The 24,051-nt window shown below is 41.4% G+C and overlaps 1 protein-coding gene across 1 annotated transcript in view; it reads left to right on the plus strand.

Moving 5' to 3' along the window:
- The window catches only part of LOC118832306 (cadherin-related family member 3-like), a 97,250-nt gene that overhangs the window by 34,925 nt on the left and 38,274 nt on the right, over window positions 1–24,051 (plus strand). Inside the window, exons 6-9 of the mRNA XM_036739670.1 lie at window positions 13,985–14,079; window positions 20,406–20,513; window positions 21,024–21,220; window positions 23,732–23,909. Coding sequence (XP_036595565.1) covers window positions 13,985–14,079; window positions 20,406–20,513; window positions 21,024–21,220; window positions 23,732–23,909 — 578 coding nt within the window. The remainder of the gene's footprint in view (window positions 1–13,984; window positions 14,080–20,405; window positions 20,514–21,023; window positions 21,221–23,731; window positions 23,910–24,051) is intronic.

Genomic DNA, 24,051 nt, shown 5'->3' on the forward strand with positions numbered 1-24,051 from the left:
CATGACATCCCTGGGTTGGAGGTTATCTATTATTATTATACTATTATTATTATATTATTATAACCACTATACTATTTTGTTGTAATATATTATAAAATAATATATTATGTAATTAGTATTAATCAATAAAATCTATCGTGTAATTTATATTATATGATATATATCATCATATATTGTATTTATATAATATGCTTATATGATGCATAGTATAAAATTATATTATAATATAAATATATAATTATATAATATATTACATTATATATTATGTATTATATATCATATAATAATATATTATATTATTATTATGCCCATTTTACAGATGAGAAAACTGAGGCAGATAGTGATTAAGTGACTGTCACAGGATCACATAGCTAATAAATGTCTGAGGTCAAATTTGAACTCAGGTCTTCCTGACTCGAGTCCAGGGCTCTGTCTACTCTTCCACCCAGCTGCCCCTCAACAAGCTTGTGAGGTAGATTCTGTAGGTATTGCTAATCCCATGTTACACACGAGGAAACAGGAGCTCAGAGCCATCAAATTACTTGCCTAAAATCACTCAGCTAGTAAGTGGAAAGAGAAAAATTCAAATTCAGGTCTTTTGGACTCCAAGCCTTCTGTACACTGCGCCATGCCTGGCCTACACATAGGTGTTTAAGTTAAGTATAGACTTTTGCAGGCTAATGCTATGAGAAGATTATCATATTGATCAATCAATCGAAAACATTTATTAAGCAGCTGCTGTGTGCCAGGCTCTGTTAAGCTCTAGGGATACAAAGAAGGCCAAAGATACTCCCTGCCCTCAAGGAGCTCACAGCCTAATGGTCAGAAGGACTTCGGAGGTCCCTGGGGCCAGGAAAGCAGAATATTTTCTTGACTTTCTAGGTTTGGGTACAAGTACTTTCTGTATTTCTGTTTTGCAATGTATACATATGTATATATATAGTTCAATGATATATATATTGTTCAATGTCCCTTTTAGCCTGAGTATTTGCAAGGGAATTGAAGGCTTTTTGGGGAGAAAATCAGCCAGGTAAGTTCTGTTTATGTGGGTAAAGGCATGAGCCAGTGATTTTGTGAGAGATATCCCCAAATTGTGTCTGATTGGACCTAATTTCTGATAGTAGAGTGACAGAGACATTATGGGAAACTATAAATTGTAAGTACAAGGGAGATGCCTGGTTTTTAAATGTGATCAATGGTCCTGTCACCAACAATGTTTCACCAAAATACTTATTTCAAACTGGTAAGTTCTGTCATAACGAAAGGAATTTTGAATATAGCTTATTCTGGGAAATTACCATATAGACAAAGTTTTAAAAGTCTACACAGTAATGGACTCTACTCCTCACGTAAGAAACTAGTGATGGTTGTGAAATGTGCCTCAGTGTATCTATCTAAACTCTGTCCCGTTCCTGGTCCATATTTGGGCATATTTAATGCCATGCTCTCAGGTGGCAAAGGGCACCTTTCCTCCCTCCCTCCCTCCGTTCCTTCCTTCCTTCTTCCTCCTTTTTTCTCCTCCTCCTCCTCCTCCTCCTCCTCCTCCTCCTCTTCCTCCTCCTCCTCCTCCTCCTCCTCCTCCTCCTCCTCCTCCTCCTCCTCCTCCTCCTCCTCCTCCTCCTCCTCCTCCTCCTCCTCCTCCTCCTCCTCCTCCTCCTCCTCCTCCTCCTCCTCCTCCTCCTCCTCCTCTTCTTCTTCTTCTTCTTCTTCTTCTTCTTCTTCTTCTTCTTCTTCTTCTTCTTCTTCTTCTTCTTCTTCTTCTTCTTCTTCTTCTTCTTCTTCTTCTTCTTCTTCTTCTTCTTCTCCTCCAGCTTCTCCCTCTCCTCCCCCTCCTCCCCCTCCGTCTCTGTGTCTCTGTATCTGTGTCTGTCTCTCTGTCTCTATCTCTCCCTTCCACTGCCCCTCCCCACCCCCATGCTGGAAATGCAGTCGCCACTCATTGACCTGACCCCACGGCTGATCAGAAACTTTAACCCATTCAATTTCTCATTTGGGCTGCTTTACCCCTCCTTATGCAACCTGATAGACCTCATTCCTGGGGATTCCTTCTATTGGTACCAGACTTAGGGTGGACACCTATTCAGCTTTAGATCTCCTGCACCTCCGGACTTCCAGATTCAGGCAGTCCACCAGCATTAACCTTCCCCAGTAACAGGGATTATAGGAGCGTGTCACCATGTCTTGTATCACTCAGTTCAATAAGCATTTTCAATAAGCATAAGCCCCTACCCTTTGTTAGACCCTGAGACACAAAGACAAAACTGTTACATGGTGATTAATAGTATCTAGGCATGGTTGTCTGGAACAACTGGCCAGGCTTTTTGCCAGATGTTGTGGGCATACGTAGACAGGATTCACGCTGAAAGAATTCGAGCAATTTTTAGAGGATAACAACATCCCTTTTAACCCCAGGGAAACAAAGAAAGGCGAAAGGCAGACCCTGCCCTCAAAGAGCACATTCTAATGGGAGTTACCTAGAAGACACATACGGTGTAAGTCTGAGGCAATCTCAGAGAGAAGGCACCAGAAGTGAGGCAGATGGGGCTGGGCCTCCTGCAGAAGGGAGGATTGGAGCCTTGGAGGAAGCCAGGGTAGGCAGGAGGCGGAGGTGAGGAGGGAGCCTTCCAGGCATGGGGACAGCGAAGGAGAAGTCCGTGAGATGACAGGTGGAGGGTCATAGGCAGTGAACGGGTCTGCATTCTCTTTTCTCCCCTCCTTTTAACCCTAGCTGGCTGTAGGGCCAACTCTTACCTTCCTTCTTCCCTCCTCACTGGTAAGAGTCTGGAACTCTCTCATCTTGTTATGGCCTAAGCTTCCCAAGTGCTGTTTCTCCTTCAGCTTCTATTTCTCTCTCTTCCCTTCTCTTCTCTGTGCTTTTCTGGCAGTAGGGACACTCCTTTCCTTCTTGTTAATGAAGTAACCCAGTGAAAGCTTGGTATAATCTCTGGATCCACTCACTTGTTTCTGTATAATTACTAACCAAAGCATCTTCTTCAGTAACCAGGGGTGCTTAAAAAACTTTTAAAAATCCTCTTGTTGGGGGCAGCTAGGTGGTGCAGTGAGTAGAGCACCAGCCCTGAAGTCAGGAGGACCTGAGTTCAAATCCGGCCTTAGATACTTGACACACTTATTAGCTGTGTGACCTTGGGCAAGTCACTTAACCCCAATTGCCCTGCCTTCCCTCCTCAAAAAATTCCTCTTATTTCCAGTTTGGAACTATCGCTGGATACCTGGATAATGTAGGTTTGGACTGTGTAAGCAGCCTGGCCTAGTGGATGGAGGGCAGGCATTTGAGGCAAGACGGATGTGAGTTCGCATTCTATCTCCAATTTACGTGTAGCTGTGTGTCCTCAGCAAGTTACTCATGCCAGGAAACTCCCCCAAACTGTAAGATACAGAAGAATTGCTTTTATTTCAATCAATGGGCAGCTAGGTGGCACTGCAGTGGTTAGAGCACAAGGTCTGGAGTCAGGATGATTCATCTTTGTGTGTTCAAATCCGATCTCAGATACTTACTACCTATGTGACCTGGGCAAGTCACTTAATGGTTTGCTTCAGTTTCTTTATCTGTAAAATGAACAGTAGAAGGAAATGGAAAGCCGCCCCACTATCTTTGCCCAAACCCTCCCAAATGGGACCATGAAGAATCTGTAACCACTGAACAACACTTCTTCACTCCCAGGCCAAGGCTCTATCCATCACACCACACTGCAGAGATTTTCTAATTCAATCTATATTGCTTTTTTTTGAGGCAATTGGGGTTAAGTGAGTCTCCTAGTGTCACACAGCTAGTAAATGTCTGAGACTGGATTTGAACTCAGGTCCCCATCCTCCAGGGGTGGTGCTCTATTCACTGTGCCACCTAGCTGCCCCTATACTGCTCTTAATAAGTGCCTATCATATGGGAGGAATACTCTGTTTTCTTTTTTCACTCTGTTAATCATTCTAGAATCAGAACAGGCTGTGTGACATTAAGGGATGTTGCACATTTTCCTTCATTTCTTAGGGTGGCCTGGCCAAAGAATTATCACCAAGTGGCCAGCCTAGTGGTGAGGAGCCTCCAGTCATCATGAGGCTGGACCTCAGAAAGCACAGGGTGATGGAAAAGCACACAGTGGGCATGAACATAATATAATATACCACAAGCCAGGTGTTATGAAGAATAGCCAGAAGTAAGGATGTCATTAAAGAAACATGTGAATGAAAAAGAAAATGGGCTGTTCAAGTGACAACAGTGAGGGCTATCTGATGGATAGCCTGAGTGCCCCATTGATATTCTTTGACTGTCAAGAAGAAGTGAGGAAGCAGGATTTCAGGTGGACCTCCAGGGGTGAACTTGGGGGTAAGACAGGGCAAGAGCTGCATGGGATGAACAAGCATGGGTAGGTCGCGATCTGCATGGTTGGAGGGAATAACCTCAGTGAAGAGGTCACAAATGTATTGGAATATCTGAATGCTCTATTGCAAGAAAGACACTAAGTGAGGCAAGGAACTGTTCTCATTCTACCCCTTTGTCTTGAGCCATAAAAGAATCCTGAAACTGCTCTCCGGTGAACACCAAGCTAGTGTGATATTGCAAGGTGGCCTTAACTTTTATCACTTGTGTTTAGCCTGAAGGCTAGGTTTTGGCACTTTTAAATCTCCCAGGTTCCTAGACAGTAAATAATCATTGATGAATAGCTCAAATAAGGGACTGCAATGGAACCTAATTTTGACCCCACACAAAATGGCAGAAGGGATCTCACTAGAGAATAAGCTCACCATTAAGGACAGCATCCTAGCTGTCTTCCAGTGTTATCTCATCAGTCCTTAGGCTTCTGATAAAAGGGCAATATCAACGAGGCATTGGGCTCATTAGCCTTCATAGAGATTTCACCCTGGAAAATGAATGTAAGTCGACTGGTCTAGGCATGAGTTCATTTCTGTGTACTTATGTTGGCCTCTTACCCTATCGATAATTCATTGAGGTGGCTTTTTATTGCTTTCCCAGCTATCTTCTGGTTGCTTAGCAACAAGGCTCTCCACACTATAGATGTATAATCGCATCGTCTTTGAGTACTACCACCATCAATTGGAGGAGGTTAAAAAAAGGAGGGAGACCTTATTTTATGAACTGCTAAACAGTTCCTAAGTATTTAGCTGATGAAATAAAAACTCACATTTCTGTAGCCCTTTACAGTTTCCAGAGTGCTTTCTCCACAATAACTCTGTGAGGTAGGTAGTGCAGACAATTTTATCTCCTTTTCTCCCTGCCCCGCTTCCCCCACCCTTTCCAGGTGAGAAAAATAAAACTCAAAAGTGACATGGCTTGGTTACTGTCACTCAGCTAGAAGGTGAGATTTCAACCGAGGGCTTCTGACACCATGTTGTTTACTGGACACTATACTGCCTTTGACATTGCCCTAAACATAGAGAAACACCTAATTTGTTGTAGCAATTCCCTCAGTAGCTATAAACACGTACAGGGATGTCTGTGTCTAGGAACTTGCAAAAGATATTTCTCTGTCTTTGTCTCTCTGTGTCTATGTCTGTGTCTGTGTCTGTCTCTATCTCTGTCTCTCTCTCCGTCCCTCTCTCTGTCTCTATCTCTCTGTCTCTGTTTCTGTCTTTATAGCTATCTCTGTCTCTCTCATACAGAGCTGCAATTATGAATACCATAAACTATGCTTGGGACAAGTGTCATGAGGGAATTGGGATACTACTCGCTCATGTGCTTGATATGACAGAGACCCCAAGGACACATATGAGAATCCATTAGTAGGAAAAATAAAGAGATGCGAGTGGATTTATAGCAATGTTTGATGATCTAGCAACTATCATTTCAACAAATTATTCTCATTAAGTGCTAACTCCGTTTTTTCTATCTGTTAAAGAACAGCATATGTGATCAGCACTCTCTAAATTTGGAGCCCTGTGGCAAAGCCCAGGTCCCAGCCTTATTATAGCTTTGTTTGTGACAGAGTTTCATGTTATTATTGTTTATTAAGGTCAGACTCTCTTGTACTCCAGAATGGCTAGACATCAATCTTTTTTCCTAATTAAGGATTCTTTATTTCCCTACCAGTAGAAATGCCCTACCTCTAAAAGGTACCTTTTAAGACTATCTATTTTTCCAATGTCAAAGGGAAAAAGGGAAAATATTCAATTATGTATTATTACTAGAAAATTCTTTCCAAAAGAAAGCATTTTAAGTTGGTCATATGAAATGAAATGATTTCTTTTGTACCAAACGGAACTCCATTTTCCTCTCAGTACAAACTCAAGATTAGCATTGTATGAAAGTGGCCACAGTGAATCAATTTAAAGGGCTTTTGGAAAACCTGACTGAGGTAGCTCCTTGAGAAATTATTGGCAGAAAGAATAATTACAAAGTTAAACAGCCTTAAAGCCAGGACAGATGACACCCGAATTTAGGCACAATAATGAAAAAAAACCCCTTACATACTGGACAATAAGATCTGAGAGGTCAAATTTTAAACAATAACTATGCACAATTCTTTTGAAAAACCATCTAAATTCTATTTCTCTTCTTGTAGAAAATACTTAATCTTGACAGTGTTCTGCTAAGGTTATTTGATCAAGATGACCTGGAAAAGAACCATAAAAATAAACTGATGAAATTTTACAAGTTATTGTAAATCATCATGTCCAATGGAAATACCAGAGGTCGATGTTATCATGCCACACTTAAAGTCTTTCACATAATTGTTGTTACAGTTTGTAACTATCCTCTGACCCAGAGAAACCAATGTTGCAAACCTGCCTCGAGCACATGGAATCTCAATAACTGCGGACCTACACCATAAAAAAGGCTATGCCCATGGTCTAGATGGACTTCCATTATGTAATCTACACAACTTATGTTTCAGGGATCCTTACTCCTCGAGCGTGGGCTGGGCGGGCAGGAATTAGGTGGTGCCTGTATTCAATAAATGCACTGTGCCGCAGATCTTTGAGACTGATGTGATGATGATCAATCCAGATCTTTTATATGGCAAATCAGGTACATGTACATACACCTCAATCTACGTGTGGATTTACATGTAAATCTACAACCATTTTATGTCATCAATAGCACCCTTCACGCCACTATTAAAAACAAACTGCCATGGTATAACATTGGTTATGCTACAGTATAATTATAAATTATAATACATAATAGAGTATACATTATATACTGTATAGAGTATGTATAATATAGTATATGTTATATTCTGTATAGAATATATGATATGGTATATAACATATTATATTACATATATAATATGATAAATACAGTATGATTATAACGTAGTATAACGATACAGTCTAGGAGACTTCTTTCATAATCATTTGACTAGTTTGGAAGTTTTTCCCACTAAACTTAGAAATTTTCATTTAAAATGATAAGAGGGAGTATAGGAACAGGCAGTTTTAAAAACCTGCTTTCTTGGGGGGGCGGAGCCAAGATGGCGGCTGGTAAGCACGGACTAGAGTGAGCTCCGTACCCGAGTCCCTCCAAAAACCTATAAAAATGGCTCTGAACCAATTCTAGAACGGCAGAACCCACAGAACAGCAGAGGGAAGCAGGGCTCCAGCCCAGGACAGCCCGGATAGTCTCTGGGTGAGCTCTATTCCACACGGAGCTGGGAGCTGGGAGCTGGGAGCTGGGAACGGAGTGGAGCAGAGCCCAGCCTGAGCGGCGTGGACGATCCAGTCCAGAAGCCGGGCGGAGGGGGCCCTAGCGCCCTGAATACGTGAGCAGTTACCAGACCCCTCGACCCACAAACACCAAAGACTGCGGAGAAGGTTAGTGGGAAAAGCTGCGGGAGTGGAAGGAGTTCGCGGTTCGGCTTCCAGCCCCGGGGGCAGCGGAGGTGGGGCAGCTACAGCTGTTGTTACTTCCGGCTCCAGGCCCACCTGGTGGGGGGAATTAAGTGGCGGATCACAGCAGGGGTGCACAGCCTGCCGAAGATCTGAGCCCAGTCTGGACTGGGGGTCCTTGGGGAAGGAGGAGTGCGGCTCTGACAGAGCTGGCACCTCCCCCCCAAACGTAGAACATAGAACTCTGTAATCTACAAGCAGTCATACCCCACTGAAAAACTCAAGGGTCAAGTTAGTTGGTTGGGAATATGGCCAGGACGCGAAAACGCGCCCAGATTCAGTCTCAGACTTTGGATTCTTTCTTTGGTGACAAAGAAGACCAAAACATACAGCCTAAAGAAGACAGCAAAGTCATAGAGCCTACAACCAAAGCCTCCAAGAAAAACATGAACTGGCCCCAGACCATAGAAGAACTCAAAAAGGATTTGGAAAAGCAAGTTAGAGAAGTAGAGGAAAAATTGGGAAGAGAAATAAGAAGGATGCGAGAAAACCATGAAAAACAAGTCAATGACTTGCTAAAGGAGACCCAAAAAAATACTGAAAAATACACTGAAGAAAACAACACCTTACAAAATAGACTAACTCAAATGGCAAAAGAGCTCCAAAAAGCCAATGAGGAGAAGAATTCCTTGAAAGGCAGAATTAGCCAAATGGAAAAGGAGGTCCAAAAGACCACTGAAGAAAATACTACTTTAAAAATTAGATTGGAGCAAGTGGAAGCTAGTGACTTTATGAGAAATCAGGATATTATAAAACAGAACCAGAGGAATGAAAAAATGGAAGACAATGTGAAATATCTCCTTGGAAAAACCACTGACCTGGAAAATAGATCCAGGAGAGATAATTTAAAAATTATTGGACTACCTGAAAGCCATGATCAAAAAAAGAGCCTAGATACCATCTTTCAGGAAATTATCAAGGAGAACTGCCCTGATATTCTAGAGCCACAGGGCAAAATAGAAATTGAAAGAATCCATCGATCGCCTCCGCAAATAGATCCCAAAAAGAAATCTCCTAGGAATATTGTTGCCAAATTCCAGAGCTCCCAGATCAAGGAGAAGATACTGCAAACAGCCAGAAAGAAACAATTTGAATATTGTGGAAACCCAATCAGAATAACCCAAGATCTGGCAGCTTCTACATTAAGAGATCGAAGGGCTTAGAATGCGATATTCCGGAGGTCAATGGAGCTAGGATTAAAACCTAGAATCACCTACCCAGCAAAACTAAGTATCATGTTCCAAGGCAAAATATGGACTTTCAATAAAATGGAGGACTTTCAAGCTTTCTCAGTGAAAAGACCAGAAATGAATAGAAAATTTGACTTTCAAACACAAGAATCAAGAGAAGCATGAAAAGGTAATCAAGAAACGGAAATTGCAAGGGACTTACTAAAGTTGAACTGTTTTGTTTACATTCCTACATGGAAAGATGATGAGTATGATTCATGAGACCTCAGTATTAGGGTAGTTGAAGGGAATATGCATATATATATGCATATATATATGTTTATGTACATATATAAGTGAATGTGTATGTATGCATGTATCTATGTGTATATGTATGTATGTGTATGTATGTGTATATATATATATATGTAAAAGAGAGAGAGCAGACACAGGGTGAGTTGAGGATGAAGGGAAGATAGCTAAAAGAAATAAAATGAAATTAAGGGATGAGAGAGTAACTTACTGAGAGAGGGAGATAGGGAGAGATAGAATGGGGTGGATTATCTCCCATAAAGGTGGCAAGAGGAAGCAGTTCTAGGAGAGGAGGGGAGTGGGCAGGTGAGGGGGGAATGAGTGAACCTTGCTCTCATCAGATTTGGCCTGAGGGGGAATACCATACATACTCAGTTGGGTATCTTACCCCACAGGAAAGAAGAGGGAGGAAGATAAAAAAAAAATAAAAGGCAGGGGGATGATGGAGTGGAGGGCAGATGGGGGTGGAGGTAATCAAAACAAACACTTTGGAAAGGGGACAGGATCAAGGAAGAAAATTCAATAAAGCGGGATGGGTTGGGAAGGAGCAAAATGTAGTTAGCCTTTCACAACATGAATATTGTGGAAGGGTTATACATAATAATACATGTGTGGCCTAGGTTGAATTGCTCAACTCCTTAGGGAGGGTGGGTGGGAAGGGAAGAGGGAAGGGAATTTGGAACTCAAAGTTTTAAAATCAGATGTTCAAAAACAAAAAAACTTTTTGTATGCAACTAAAAAATAAGATACACAGGCAATGGGGCGTAGAAACTTATCTTGCCCTACAAGAAAGGAAGGGAAAAGGGGATGAGAGGGGAGGGGGGTGATAGAGGGGAGGACTGACTGGGGAACAGGGCAACCAGAATATACGCCATCTTGGAGTGGGGGGGGAGGGCAGAAATGGGGAGAAAATTTGTAATCCAAACTGTTGTGAAAATCAATGCTGAAAACCAAATATGTTAAATAAATAAATGGCATTAAAATAAAAAAAAAAAAACAAAAAAAACCTGCTTTCTTTAAGGTCAAATTCACCATCAGAAACATGCTTAGGATTTGCTACTTTTCTGCAGGCTAGATATCAGTTCTGTACAGCTACTGTGGGTATCTGGAAAAGGACTGCATGAATTAAAATTTAATTTAAATGGAATTAGGCATTAGTAAATTGATTAATTGGGTAGCTAGGTGGTGCCTGGAGTCAGGAAGACCTGAGTTCAAATCTGGCCTCAGACACTTACTAGCTGTGTGATCCTGAGCAAGTCTCTTAATCTTGTTTGCCTCAGTTTCCTCATCTGTAAAATGAGCTGGAGAAGGAAATGGCAAACCACTCCCACATCTCTGCCAAGAAAACCCCAAATGGGGTCATGAAGGTTTAGAGACTCCTGAACAACAGTTTCCTGACTCCAGGCCCATCGTTCTCTCTACTGCTCTACCAGCTGCGCAAGGGCAGAATTTTCCTCTTGGACTGAAGCTGTAATATTCAGCCTCAGTAGGAAGGAGTTTTCCAGAAAGAAAGATGAATGCTTGTGAAGGAGTGAGATTGAGGTGTCCACTTATCCTAGAGCTAGTATCCATGCGCTCTCCTCTGTTGGGTGGTTTACTTGGTCCTGGCTGGATTGAGGAGAATCTGAATCCACAGATGAGATCCTTAGCTTTCTTCGGTTTCCTCTTCTGTCCTCCACGGCCTTGCTCTAATGCTGGTCATCTCACTTAAATTCCTCCTCCATCACAGCTGAATGTAAAAAAGAGTCTCTCATACATCATGCATACATGAGTACAGCAGAAAGAGATTTGGAATCATAGGCTCTGCCATTTAGAATCTTCATGACCCTGGGAAAATAGCTATACTTCTCTGTGCCTCAGTTTCCTCATTTGTAAAACAAGGAGGTTGGACTCAATGATCTCTGAAGTCATTTTTGACTCTATGCTTCTAATCTTATGATCGGCAGATGGTCTATTTTTTAATCTCCAGACTATAGAAACCATGAAAATTACTTGGGTGTGGATATCATTGCGGGGTAGGATGAGGTAGTAGAATTTGTGTCCAAAGACTTGGGTTCAAATTCCAGGTCTGGTACCTACTACCTGTGTGGCCTTGGGAAATTTAGGCCTTAGTTTCCTTATTTATAAAATGATAGGGGTTGGATCAGATGACCTAAATCTATGATTCTAGTATTCACAATTTGCATGTAGATCTGGCCTTTGCCTGGGTATCAAGAATTTAGCTTTCCTCTTGCTATGTTTTAACTTTATTTTTACCTTATTCAGACTAGAAAGCAGCTGATATTTAGATAATACTTTGAGGCTGGTGAAGAGCTTGGTCCTCCCAATATTCTTGATGTGGTGTTTTGTTAGCTCTATATCTTTCCCCTGGGACTCGACTTGTGAATTAATTGGTGCTGGGGGCTGTCTACAAAGGCCTCTTTTCACCAAAGCAGCGCCTATTTTGCAGCATCGAGGCCCAGAAAGTTGTCTGGGGATTTTAAGAGAATATATTTTCCCAGGATCACACATCCAGTACTTGAATCCAGGTCTTTGTGACTTCGAGGCCAGCTCTCTTTCCACTCTGTCATGCTTCTATCCAGTCATCTCCAGAGTGACCAAACAATTTCGAGCGTGTATTTAGTTTAGCTCTGTGTTAGATTTTGGGGAAATGGACTCACATAGTCTTAGAGTTGGAAGAGTTATCAAATGCCATCTTGTCCAACCCCTATATTTGAAGAAGAATTCCCTCTACAGTACATGTATGAGTGGCCATCAAGTCACTAACAGGAGAGTTCTAGGGAAGGAAAGAGGTAAAACATATTGTATAGAGCTGGGGGATTTTCCCATCCTTGAGGGACTATAATCTACATCAGATGATGTTTGGTGGTACCTATGATGCTTGATTTCTTCTTTATTTAACTTCTTATTGGACATATTGAACTGACTGTGCCTTGGCAATTTTAAACTTAATATGACCAATATAAACGCTCCCTTCTTCCCAACTTCCCTATTACTAATAAGGGTACCGTTATCTTCCCAGTCACTCAAGCTTGCAACCTAGGTATCATCCTTGACCTCTCCCTCTATCTCATCCTCCACTCACATACACTTTATTGCAAGCCCTGTTGATTTTGCCTTGATAACATCCATTGTTTATGCCTTCTCTTCTCTGACCTTGCCACCCCATTGCTACAATCCTTTATGAACTCATGCCTGGACTATTGTAAAAACCTGCTGGTTTGTCTCCCTGTCTCAAGTCCATTCTCTACTCAGCTATCAAATCAATCTTTCTGAAGTACAGGTCTGATTATGTCACTCCCCTATTCAATAAGTTCCAGTGGCTTCCTATCACCTCTAGGATCAATTATAAAAACCTCTGTTTGGCTTTTAAAAATGTTGTATTGTATTTTTATTTGTTATACATTTGCCAATTACATTTAAAAATTTTTTTAAAAATTCATTTTCAGTTCCAAATTCTCAGCCTCCTTCCTGCCCCTCCCCTCTTGATTAAGAAAACAAGAAATAATATACATATGAAGTTATGAAAAACATATTTCCACATTAGCCATATTGCAAAAGAAAAACAGGGCTAAGAAAATTCTTCAATCTCTCCTGGGAGTTCATCAGTTCTCTCTCTGGAGGTAGATAGTATTTCATCATGAGTTCTTTGGAATTGTCATGGATCGTTATATCGATGAGCATAGTTCTAAGTCTTTCACAGTCGATGGCCGTTACAATATTACTGTTACTGTGTATATGATGTACTTCTGGTTCTGCTCATTTCACTTTGCATCAGTTCCTATAAGTCATTCCAGCTTTTTCTGAAAGCATTCCACTCATTGTTTCTTCTAGCAAAATAGTATTCCATCAGCATCATATACCACCGCTTGTTCAGCCATTCCCCTCAGTGGGCATCCCCCCAGTTTCCAGTTCTTTGCCACCACAAAAAAGCTGCTACAAATATTTTTGTCCATATGGATCTTTTTCCTTTTTCTTTGATATCTTTGGGATATAGACCTAATAGTAATATTACTGTGTCCCTTGGGCATAGTTCCAAATTGTTCTCCAGAGTGGTGGACCAGTTCACAACTCCACCAATAGTGCATTGGTGTCCCTATTTTTCCACACCCCCTCCAGCATTTGTCATTTTCCTTTTCTGTTAGGTTAGCCAACTTTGTTTGGCTTTTAATAGCCTTTCACAACTGGATGCTTCCTATCTTTCCAGGCTTCTCACACCTTTCTCCTGTCAATTTACTCTACAATCCAGGTATACGGGCCTCCTGGCTGCTCCTCATACAAGACACACCGTCTCCTAACTCTGGGCATTTCCCTCAGCTGTCTCCCATGTCTGAAATACTCTCCCTCCTCATCTCCACCTTCTGGCTTCCCTGGCTTCCTTTAAGTCTCAGCTAAAATTCTCTTTGACAGGAAGGCTTTCTTGGTTCCCCTTAATGCTAATTGCCTTCTTTCCAAGATCTGCCCTATTTATATCTTTGTAACTGTTTGTGTATTGTCTCCCCCACTGGACTACAAGCTCTTTGAGGGCAGGGAATTTTTCTCCCTTTCTTTGTATTGGCAGCACTTTTCACAGTGCCTGGCATACAGTAGGTACTTAATTAATGCTTGTTGACTTGACTTGACTATTTATCACCCAATAGTATTTCATTTTCCCGGAGGATGCAGGATTTGCCATCGACAGTATTGGAACCATATCTACAACAATGACTTTTGATTTCAACCGAGGACCCAAAAGGTAAATAATGTATGTAGATTTTGTCCAGTCTAAACATTGCTCCTTTTCTGGAAATTTCTCTTTTTTATACTTTTCCCATGATCCCTTGCTACACTCCCATTCTACAGATGCTTTTAATACCAATAGAGGACATTGAAAATAAAGTCATTATTTGACTCTTTGCCTATATTCTTGCTACTGCTGATTTTTTTAGAGAGAAGAAAATGTGGTACAGTAGAAAACATGTTGGATCTGGAATCAGACTTGGGTTCAAATCCGGACGATTCAATTCAATAAGCATTTACTAAGCACTTTTTTTGTGCAAAGGAATATTCTTGGGTTCTAGAAATCCTGAGATCCCCAAAATAAAATGGCCTTTGCCCTCTAAGGTCTTACATTTTACAGTTCATTTGTGTACGAGGTGGCAGGGTGGACGATACAACATATGACCTTCGTAACTCATCCACTTTGTGATGTTGGGCAAGTCATTTAAAATGCCTAAACCTCAGTTTCCTCATTTGTAACTTGAATGAGCAGCAGTAGATAATCTCCGAAGTCTCTCCCAACTCTAAATATATGATTAAATTAATTTTCCCACCTTAGCTTCAACTATCCCATTTAAAACTCAATCCCCACAACAGGGGTGCATAGCCCTATGGAAGTCTATGGGCCAGGGAGAGTTCAAATATTTCTTTTTCCATTCCTCAATGGATAGAGAATGGAGTCTTGTTTTGTAAGAATGGCTATGGACAGAAACATTCCCATTATAGTCCAATGAATCTTAAAATTTACTAGGCCAATATCTTCTAGTTTCCTCTGTAGGGTCGCAAACGCCAAATGGGGAGGCATTGCCCACTGTTGTTATTGTTAGTTAATGTTGATTTTTAGGAGCTTCCTAGGTCTCAGGGTACTTTACAGAAAATGATAATGTAGCAATAAACTACTCAAACCCGATCCTTCATGAGCCTGAGCTGAGATTTTACCACCTTAGCCGATTGAGGAATGTCACACTCCTTGCTCTCCTTACCTGCATCTTTTTATTTTGGATGGGGGAAGGCAGGGCAGTTGGGGTTAAGTGACTTGCCCAAGGTCACACAGCTAGTACACGTGTCAAGTGTCTGAGGTCGGATTTGAACTCAGGTCCTCCCGACTCCAGGGTCGGTGCTCTACTCACTGTGCCACCTAGCTGCCCCCTTTACTTGCATCTTAACAGCCTCAGCAGCCAGGGTTCAGCAGCCAGGCCTCAGCAAAGACTTTTGTAGGATTAGGCCTCAAGGCACCAAACAGGTCTGTTTATCTATATTTTGCTACAAAATTCCTTAATTGACAGTGGTGTTTGCTTCTTTGGGGAAGAACTGGCTAAAAGCTCTAACCAATGTTCTAGACTCCAAAGAAAACCCAGAGGAAAATGAACATGGATGATATCTAAAAAAATTTTATTATCATTTTGTGTTTACTGCTATCGTTCAATGAATCCTCAATCTCATCAGTAGGTGTATTCCTTCCAACGGTGCAGATTGCAACACATCCGTGCTCGCCCATCCTGTGCCACTCTTACGGAATCATCGATTTAGAGCTGCAAAGATTCTTGGAAGTGATCAAGGGCAACCCCCTCACTTTGGAAGCTCAGGGCTACATAGCTACTAAGTGTCTGAGGCAGGATTTGAGCTCAGGTCTTTCTGGTTTCCATGTTCAGTGTCCGAGTCCCCTGAAAATCATCCATGGGGAGGAGTTCCACTTCATTTCTGTCATTCTTGTATACAACTTACAGAATTATGGACAGTCTGTATATGGAGGCAGCTTGATGGCCCAGTGAAGAGAGTGCTGGGCCTGGGGTCAGGAAGATCTGAGTTCATATTCCACCTCAACCATTTACTGTGTGACCCTGAGAAGTCACTTAACTTCAGTCTGTCTTAGTTTCCTCAACTATAAAATGGAGACGAGAATAGCATTGTTATGGGGATAAAAGGACATAATATTTGTGAAGTGCTAGTATACTTTCTCTCTTTCTTTCTCTCTCCCTTTTTCCTTCCTTTCTCTTTCCCTCTCCCTCCCTCCCTCCCTCCCTTCTTTCCTTCCTTCCTTCCTTCTTTCCTTTCCTTCCTTCCTTCTTCCTTCCTTCCTTCCTTTCCTTCCTTCCTTCCTTCCTTCCTTCCTTCCTTCCTTCCTTCCTTCCTTCCTTCCTTCTTTCCTTCTTTCTTTCTTTCTTTCTTTCTTTCTTTCTTTCTTTCTTTCTTTCTTTCTTTCTTTCTTTCTTTTTCTTTCTTTCCTTCTTTCTTTCTTTTTTTCCTTCTTCCTTCCTTTCTCTCTCTCTCTTTCTTTCTCTCTCTCTTTCTTTCTTTCTTCCTTCCTTTCTCTCTCTCTTTCTTTCTCTCTTTCTTTCTTTCTTTCTTTCTTTCTTTCTTTCTTTCTTTCTTCTTTCCCTTGTTCTTGTTCCTTCCTTGACTCTTTTGGACAGTAGGAACCATATGTCTGTTTCCAAAATTATAATTATTTCAGTTCTCTAAGACTGTAATTTGCAGTAAAATTGCCAATCTGCATTGGTAGAAGGAATTTCTCCACTTAGCTCTACCTCTACTAATAAAACCACAAGTTCAGGTCAAAATAAAACATATCTATCTCTCTCTATATAAATTTAAAATGCATTAACAAATGGGAAAAGGGTCACTAATAACACGTTACTTTTAAAAATTGACCTTTCCTTAAACAAATTAAAGTGAGACCCTTTCCCTTCCTTAAGTTCTGAGAAATTGGAGCTTGTTTCACTGAATGATTAAATTACCCATTTATAAAATTTGAAGCCACAACTCTTTTGCTAGTGGTTCGTGCAGAATTCCCAATAAAGATCAGCAGAGTGCTCAGTATTCTTTCCTTCTTTCTTTGACTTTGGGGCTTAACTAGGTTCTAGGATCACTGAACCTTTAAGTAGGAATGGAGAAATTTCGATGTGCCTCATTTACTCTTGTTAATTCATCCCTTCCAGGGAGATGGCAGCAGCAATGGAATTCCCATTGTTTGGCTTCTGATGAACATGTTGGAATGGCTCATTAGGACCTTCCTGTCCTTTCAATAAAATACCCAGGATTCATTGAGCTAGATGAAGTGTAGTTAGAGGATTATAACTGGCTTTTATTCATTAGTTGGTTCATTACATTTTCCTAATCAATAATTCTTAGTCTTATTAGATAGAAATAATTTTCATCATGAATTTAAGTTCATCAGAATCTGACCATGGTAACTCAGGGTGCATGGTGCCATGGGAAGGAAGCTGGACTTCGAGTAAGGAAGAATTGAGTTAAAATTCCAACTGTGATACTACCAGTTGTGTGACCCTAGGCAAGTCACTTGGTCTATCTGAGGCTCAGCTATAAGATGAAGATCACAGATTTAGAACTGGAAGGAATCTCAGAGATCATTCATTGAAAAACTCCCATTTTTATTCTCCCAAGAGAGATAACTGAGGCCCTGAGAGGTTAATTGACTTTGCTATGCTAGCAGAGCCACCTTAGAGATCAGAACCTCTGATAACTAACTAATCAATAAGCACTTATTTAGTGCTTTATTATGTGCCAGGCACTGTGCTAAGTGGTAGAAATACATAGAAATGCAGAGTCCCTGGCTTCAAGAAACTTATGTTCTAGAAGAGAATAATTATAGCATCTACCTCATGGACTTGGTTTGAGCCTCAAACAAGATAATATGTAAAAAAGCTTTGAGAACTTTAAAGGTTATACAAATGTCATTTCTTAGTAATCATTTTATTTTGGGAAAACCTGTGAAATCCTGCAGAGTGAGGTCTTTTTCTAAATAATCTTGAGAAAAAATTCATTCTGAGCTGAATTATCAGAGTACTTTGTGTTTAAGTTAAAGCGTAATTAGCTAGATACTAGGCGGCTAGGTGGCTCAGTGGATAGAGTACTGGGTCTGGAGTCAGGAGGACCTGAGTTCAAATGTGACCTAAGACACTAATTGTGGGACCTTGGGCAAGTCACCTAACCTTAATCCACTGGAGAAGGAAATGGCAAATCACTCTCAATATCTCTGCCAAGAAAAACCCTCTAGACAGTATGGCCCACTGGGTAATAAAGAGTCATGTGCTACTGAACAAGAACAATATCTACATATTGTCTATGAAATTAATTATGTTTTTCTTCATTTAAATTAAAAAAGTCTGGGTTTAATGAACCCCTCCCCCCAAAATAGAAAAAAAGACTATTTCAATATACGAAGTCGAAAGAAAAAGATGAAAAATATGCCAACACAAATCTCTTGCGCATGTAGCTTGCTAAAAGTACATAATACTCGTTGATTTGAATTCAACATGTGACTTTCCAAGTTGTTCTGCTTATCTGTGTTTCTTTTCGTACTTCCTTTAGCTCCTCGTGTGTGTGTGTGTGTGTGTGTGTGTACGTGTGTGTACGTGTGTGTGTTTTTTTTAAATACTTCGATGACCCACTTTCCTTTTTTTTTGTGACCCTCTCAACATACCCCCTCCACCCTAATTCCAAACACAAAAAAAGCCCACAATCATTGTAACCAATCAGGATAGTGAAGCAAATCCAAACATCTGCCATGTCCCAAAATGTGTCATTCTGCGCCCTGTGTCCACCCCGCTTCTATTAGGAGGTGGGTGGCTGACATCATTTTGCACCTATAGGGTTAGAGGGAGAAATAAGCAACGTTTGGGATTTTGCTTTTTTGTTTCTTTTTTCTTTGGCTCTGAATTATCCAGATTTGCTGTCTAAATCAATACGATTATCCAGATAATTGCCGAGCTTGTCCCTTTACTTGGCTTTTGCAGATAGAATCAGGTTTCCTGGGAAACAGCCTAGGCACCAAACCTTGCACCTGGGAGTCGAGGGGAGAGGCCAATATGATCAGCAGTATCAGCTATGCATAGTTCCTCATGTTAATGAGCCAAGCAGTAATCTTCCTATTAGGAAACATCCAGCTTCCCTATGGCCTGCACTCTCATTCTCCAAATCCGTAACCCGCTCTGCTGAAATGGAATCCCATCAATCATCCTACCCTTTGGATCTCTCTCCTTAATCGTTACACTATTCAGAAGAGTTCCTGAAACAAAATGCTTTGCTCTTGTCAATCAGTTTTCAATATTGAAAGGCCTGAGCTTGGAGGACTAATGGCTGGAAGATCGATCCTAAAAAAACACCGAGTTTAGTGTCACAGTAGGAAGTAGTGTAGGCTGGTGACAAGGCAGGCTGCATTTGGCTTCGGATGACCCAGGTTCCGATTCCGGTTCTGTGACTTACTGCCTCTCTGGGCCTGTTTCCTTAGCTGTAGTATGAGGGCCCTGAACAAGAGAGTTGGATTTGGAGTCGAAGGACCTGGGTTCTAATTATGGCTCTGCCACTTATTCTGTGTGACATTGGTCAAGTCACTTTGTTTCTGGTCCTTATTTTCCTCACCTGCAAGATAAGAGAGTTAGGTTGGATCATCTCTGAGGTCCTTTCTTGATCTAAGCCCACGAACCTGTGAAAAGTCATGATTGAGAAAGAAGGAAAAAAGCACTTAGAGCGTGCCTACTCTGTGCCAGGCATCGTGCTGAGCATTTCACAATCGTTATTTCATTTGATCCTCACGATAGCCTGGGAGGTATGGGCTATTATTGCTATTCCCATTTATCGCTGAGGAGACTGAGGCAAGCAGAGGTTAAATGACTTGCACAGGTAGTAAGTGTCTGAGGTCATGTTTGAATTCAGGTCTTCCTGATTTTAGACCCAGCGCGCTATCCACTGAACCACCCAGCTGCCTCTGCCTCATGGGACTCAAAGTGGAAAGGCACCTAAAATAGCATTCTGTTAAACTTCCCCATGTTACAGGTCAAAGGACTGTGGATTTCAATTTGGAAGGGACCTTGGAGGTCATAGAGGTGCATCGGTGCCAAGAGAAGGAGGGGGCAATCCTCTGTGAATTCTTCCCTCAAACACTGTGGGGCTTGAGAGAATAGGGGGCTTGGGATACCAAGATAGGAGCGTGGGAATAACCAGCCTCTGAGGATAGATATTCCCCAGATTCATAGAGGCAGACCAATAAGAATGCTACTGTAGGTTGGCACCCTGGGGCCATGTTTCATTTGCTCCTAAGTTAAAGCCCTGGTATATGTTCGACAGCTTTGCTATGCTCACCTGATTTGACTACGTAGACCACTGAGTTCAAATGTGGCACAAGCAATGTGTTTGGATGAGTTTTTGATAGATTTGACAATCCAGTCCGACTGGTGAGTTTGGTCCAAACAGCTGGCCAACCTTGTGTGTAGACCTAGCCTAGAGCATCCCTGCATTCCCACGTGCTCTCTCCTACTGCTTTTGGTTCTTTGTTTGTTTTAGCTTTCCACTGGTTATTAAAGTGGCTGACCCAGGAGGACTTTCTGTCTTGGGAAACGTAAAGATCTCCCTCATCAATATAAACAGTAAGGCCCCTATTCTTACCTGCAGGTAAGGAAATGAAATACATAATTTTACTTCAGCCTTGACAACTAAATATGGAAATCAGATGAAATTCATTATTAAACTTTTTGCATTCTAGAGCCTTTGGTGGTGGTGGGTGGGGAGGAAATAAACATAAAACTACAACCAAAAAAATCTGATTAAAAATTTTTTTTTTTACCCAGAGGTAGGAAAAATGCCTAGGATATAAAACTCTAAATAAAAAGGATTTTATTGAAAGCAAAAGATCTTTAAAGAGAGAAATACTTTCGCTATTGTACTAGCATATATGCTGAATGCCAGAGCAATATCTCCTTTGATTCATAGGTCAGAGCTATCGAGCTGCATCTCTAGTCTTCTCTGCCACTGAGGAGGCTACCCGTGCTCGCTGTCATTACTAAAGAGCTTAGAAACCATTCTGGTGGTCAAGAATTTTAAGTGCCAGGCCCTTACCCTACATGAAAGAGAAAAGACTTGTACTATGTCCAATGCTGTTCTCATATTCTTTCCTTAAATAAGTTTATTTGACATCAAAGAAGCAGTTCTGACTCCTACCCTGGTGAACTCAACCACCCCTACAGAAGGCAATATCACACTCAATGAAGAAACTCCAGTGGGGAAAACTGTGGGTACCTGCAGAGCTACTGATGAAGACCAGATGGGGCGTCTCACCTTTGAACTGGACCCAGGGAACAGATACTTTGCTATTGACAAAGGTGGGGCAGGAATTGGTCTTGGGTCTTGGAAGTAGTGGGGTCTGGGGGAAAGTATTGGCTCTAGAGTCTGAAGAGCTGTTTTCCAATGCTGGCTTTTCTGCTTCCTGCTTGTGCGACCTTGAGTAGTAATGAACTCCTCACTACCACAATTCCTCATGTATGAAATCAGAGGCTTAGACTAGATGGTTTCTAAGCTCTCCTCCAGTTCTAAAATTGAAGTATCGATTCATGATATTTGGTTCCTGATAGACTCTCTAGCTAGGACCCCAATCAATAAATTAGCATTTATTAGGTATTTACCATATGCCAGGCACTATTCTAAGAAAAAGCAAAACTAATCCCTGTCCCCAGGGAGCTTGCAATCCAATGGTTCCAGTTCAGGCTGAAGAAAGCTATAAGAAGTTTTGGTTTCAGTGAAATTCAACATTGTTTCCTCCAAGCTCATTTGATTCCTAGAAACTTGCAGCTGGAATTCCCAGACCCATGCAACCAACATAAAAACTGTGTAGACAGCCTGCAGTGAGTCAAAATGACCAAATCATTCAATTTCTTGGCACTGTCAAACTGGTTCAATGTCAGAAATGGGTATAATTTTATCAGTGGAAATTACCATTTGCTTTGCCCCTGTACCCTGAGGACCGTGGGGCCTTCTCCTCTGACTTGCAGCTGAAACCTTCTATATGTGTTGTCTCCCACATTAGAATATGAGCTCCATGAGGAAAGGGGTTATTGTAGTTTTCTTTTTGAATCTCTAGCACTTAAGACAGGGCTTTGCACATAGTAAGTGTTTAATAAATGCTTTTACCTTCATTCATTCACTTGGAGTCTTCTGTCTCCCTTCTCTGTCTCTTATTCTCCACCTCTTCCCTTTCCCTTCCCTTTCTCTCTTCCCGCCCTCTTTTTCCTTTTCTCCAGTGGGAAAAAAATCTTGAAGACTTTAAACTTTCTTTTTGATGCCTTACAATAAAGACTCAGGATTAGAGCAGCGTTTTCAGTAACTTCAATCATCCAAGGACAGTGAAATTGAATTGGAGAGCACCTAGTCAAGTAACTTACCTTCAGAAATGGTTCTAGGGGGTTAGGTGGAGCTGGGGTCCTGAGCGAGCCATACACAAATCATTCACTGCCTGAATACACTCACTAGGTAAATGCTCAGGTTTCTACTTTAGTTTGTCCTGGGTGAAACAAAGTGATTCTCTGGAATTATTTCTAGTAGGGTATGAAAATATTGAGATAGTGTCCATAGCTCTCTCCCAAAAATACTTTATGTTTCATATTTTGGCAGCTATGTAGCACAGTGGATAGGATGCTGGGCCTAAAGTCAGAAAGACTCATCTTCCTGAGTTCAAATTTGGCTTCACACACTTACTAGCTGTGTCACCCTGGGCAAGTCATTTAACCCTATTTGCCTCTGTTTCCTCATCTGTAAAATGAGAAGGAAATGGCAAACCACTCCAATATCCTTGCCAAGAAAACCACAAATGAGGTCACAAAGAGTTGGACATGACTGAACAACTCTTCTGTTTACTCCTGCCATGCCAAAAGCTAGTAGGATCAACCAGTGTCTTTTTGGAGTCAACAGTTATTCATCAATTTTATAAAATATACTGTAGGCTTCAATCTAGTTCTGAACTACTCATTAATGTTGGTATAACAGTGATTCTCTGGTCTCCACTTTTTGAAGGCCAGGTCTGTTATAAGCCATCTCTCCCCCAAGGTTCTCTGGTAATGTTAAGGAAGTTGAGAAGTGTCTAGTCTCTGCCATTAGCTCCCATAAGCACCACTTGTATTCCTCCAGTTTAGGGTTCTGGTGCCCTACTTCCAATCAACTATTTAACAGATTAGTCTTTACAAAGGCCTATTTATTTCAATAATGTAACACAAGTATACAAACACACCTCCCGACACCTGAGGCCTCCATCCCTACATCCTCCTCAGTTTCTGTGGCTGAGAAGATTAAATTTATAGCTTAAGCCAGTACCTACTCAACATTAGTCCCACCATCTCCTAGTCTAAAGCCACCCTAGCCTTGTGTCCTGGTACCTTGCTTCTAAAGACTTTCTTGCTGGTCAGATAGCAACATCTTGCCTGTAATTCTGTCTCCAAGTTCTTCATGGCTCTGGCTCCAGCTCCAGAGCGTGAGATTCCATACACCTAGAACTGAAAAAGACAAATGAAACAAGACAAAAATCCCAAGCCTGTTTTGGGAGGCCACAGTTGTCAAGGGGCAACAAAGCTGTCTTCCTTTTGGTAGTTTTAATGATTCAGCCAACCAGTGGAAAGAGGCTTTTCCCACCTCTGTGGTAGGTGAATGTAGAATGAAGCTGGTCCCTCGCATCTCCTATTTGGATGTCCCTATCTTAGGTGATGTACCTTGGGGCATGTACCACAGCCTCATTATATTAATTTACATTAGATCTTTCTTTAAAGATTTCTCAGGACTTTTGTGTGTAGTGAGGATATTTTGAAACATATCATTCTTCTTTGTAATGAAATGTCTTGATGTTCCAGAGGGCGGAACTGTGATGATCGCTAACCGTCTGGATCTGGAGGAGGCTGACTTTGTGAGTGTTCAGTCCTTTACCATTAAAGCATGTGATGAAGACCAGCAGTGTGCAGCTATTCCTGTGCTAGTGTACATTCATGGAATCAATGATAACCCACCATTCTGTGATAAGTATTTGTACAGGTGAGCTTAAGAGGTGGGGAAGAGAAGAAGAAAGATTTAGGAGTCAATTAGGTAGCTACTAGATCAGATGCGTTTCTTGACTATTTCCTATAAATTCTCTAATTCTCTAGTTAGTGCCACTGAGGCATGGCATGTCAAGCAT

Source organism: Trichosurus vulpecula, chromosome 9, assembly GCF_011100635.1.
Source record: "Trichosurus vulpecula isolate mTriVul1 chromosome 9, mTriVul1.pri, whole genome shotgun sequence".
In the NCBI taxonomy this organism is placed as follows: domain Eukaryota; kingdom Metazoa; phylum Chordata; class Mammalia; order Diprotodontia; family Phalangeridae; genus Trichosurus; species Trichosurus vulpecula.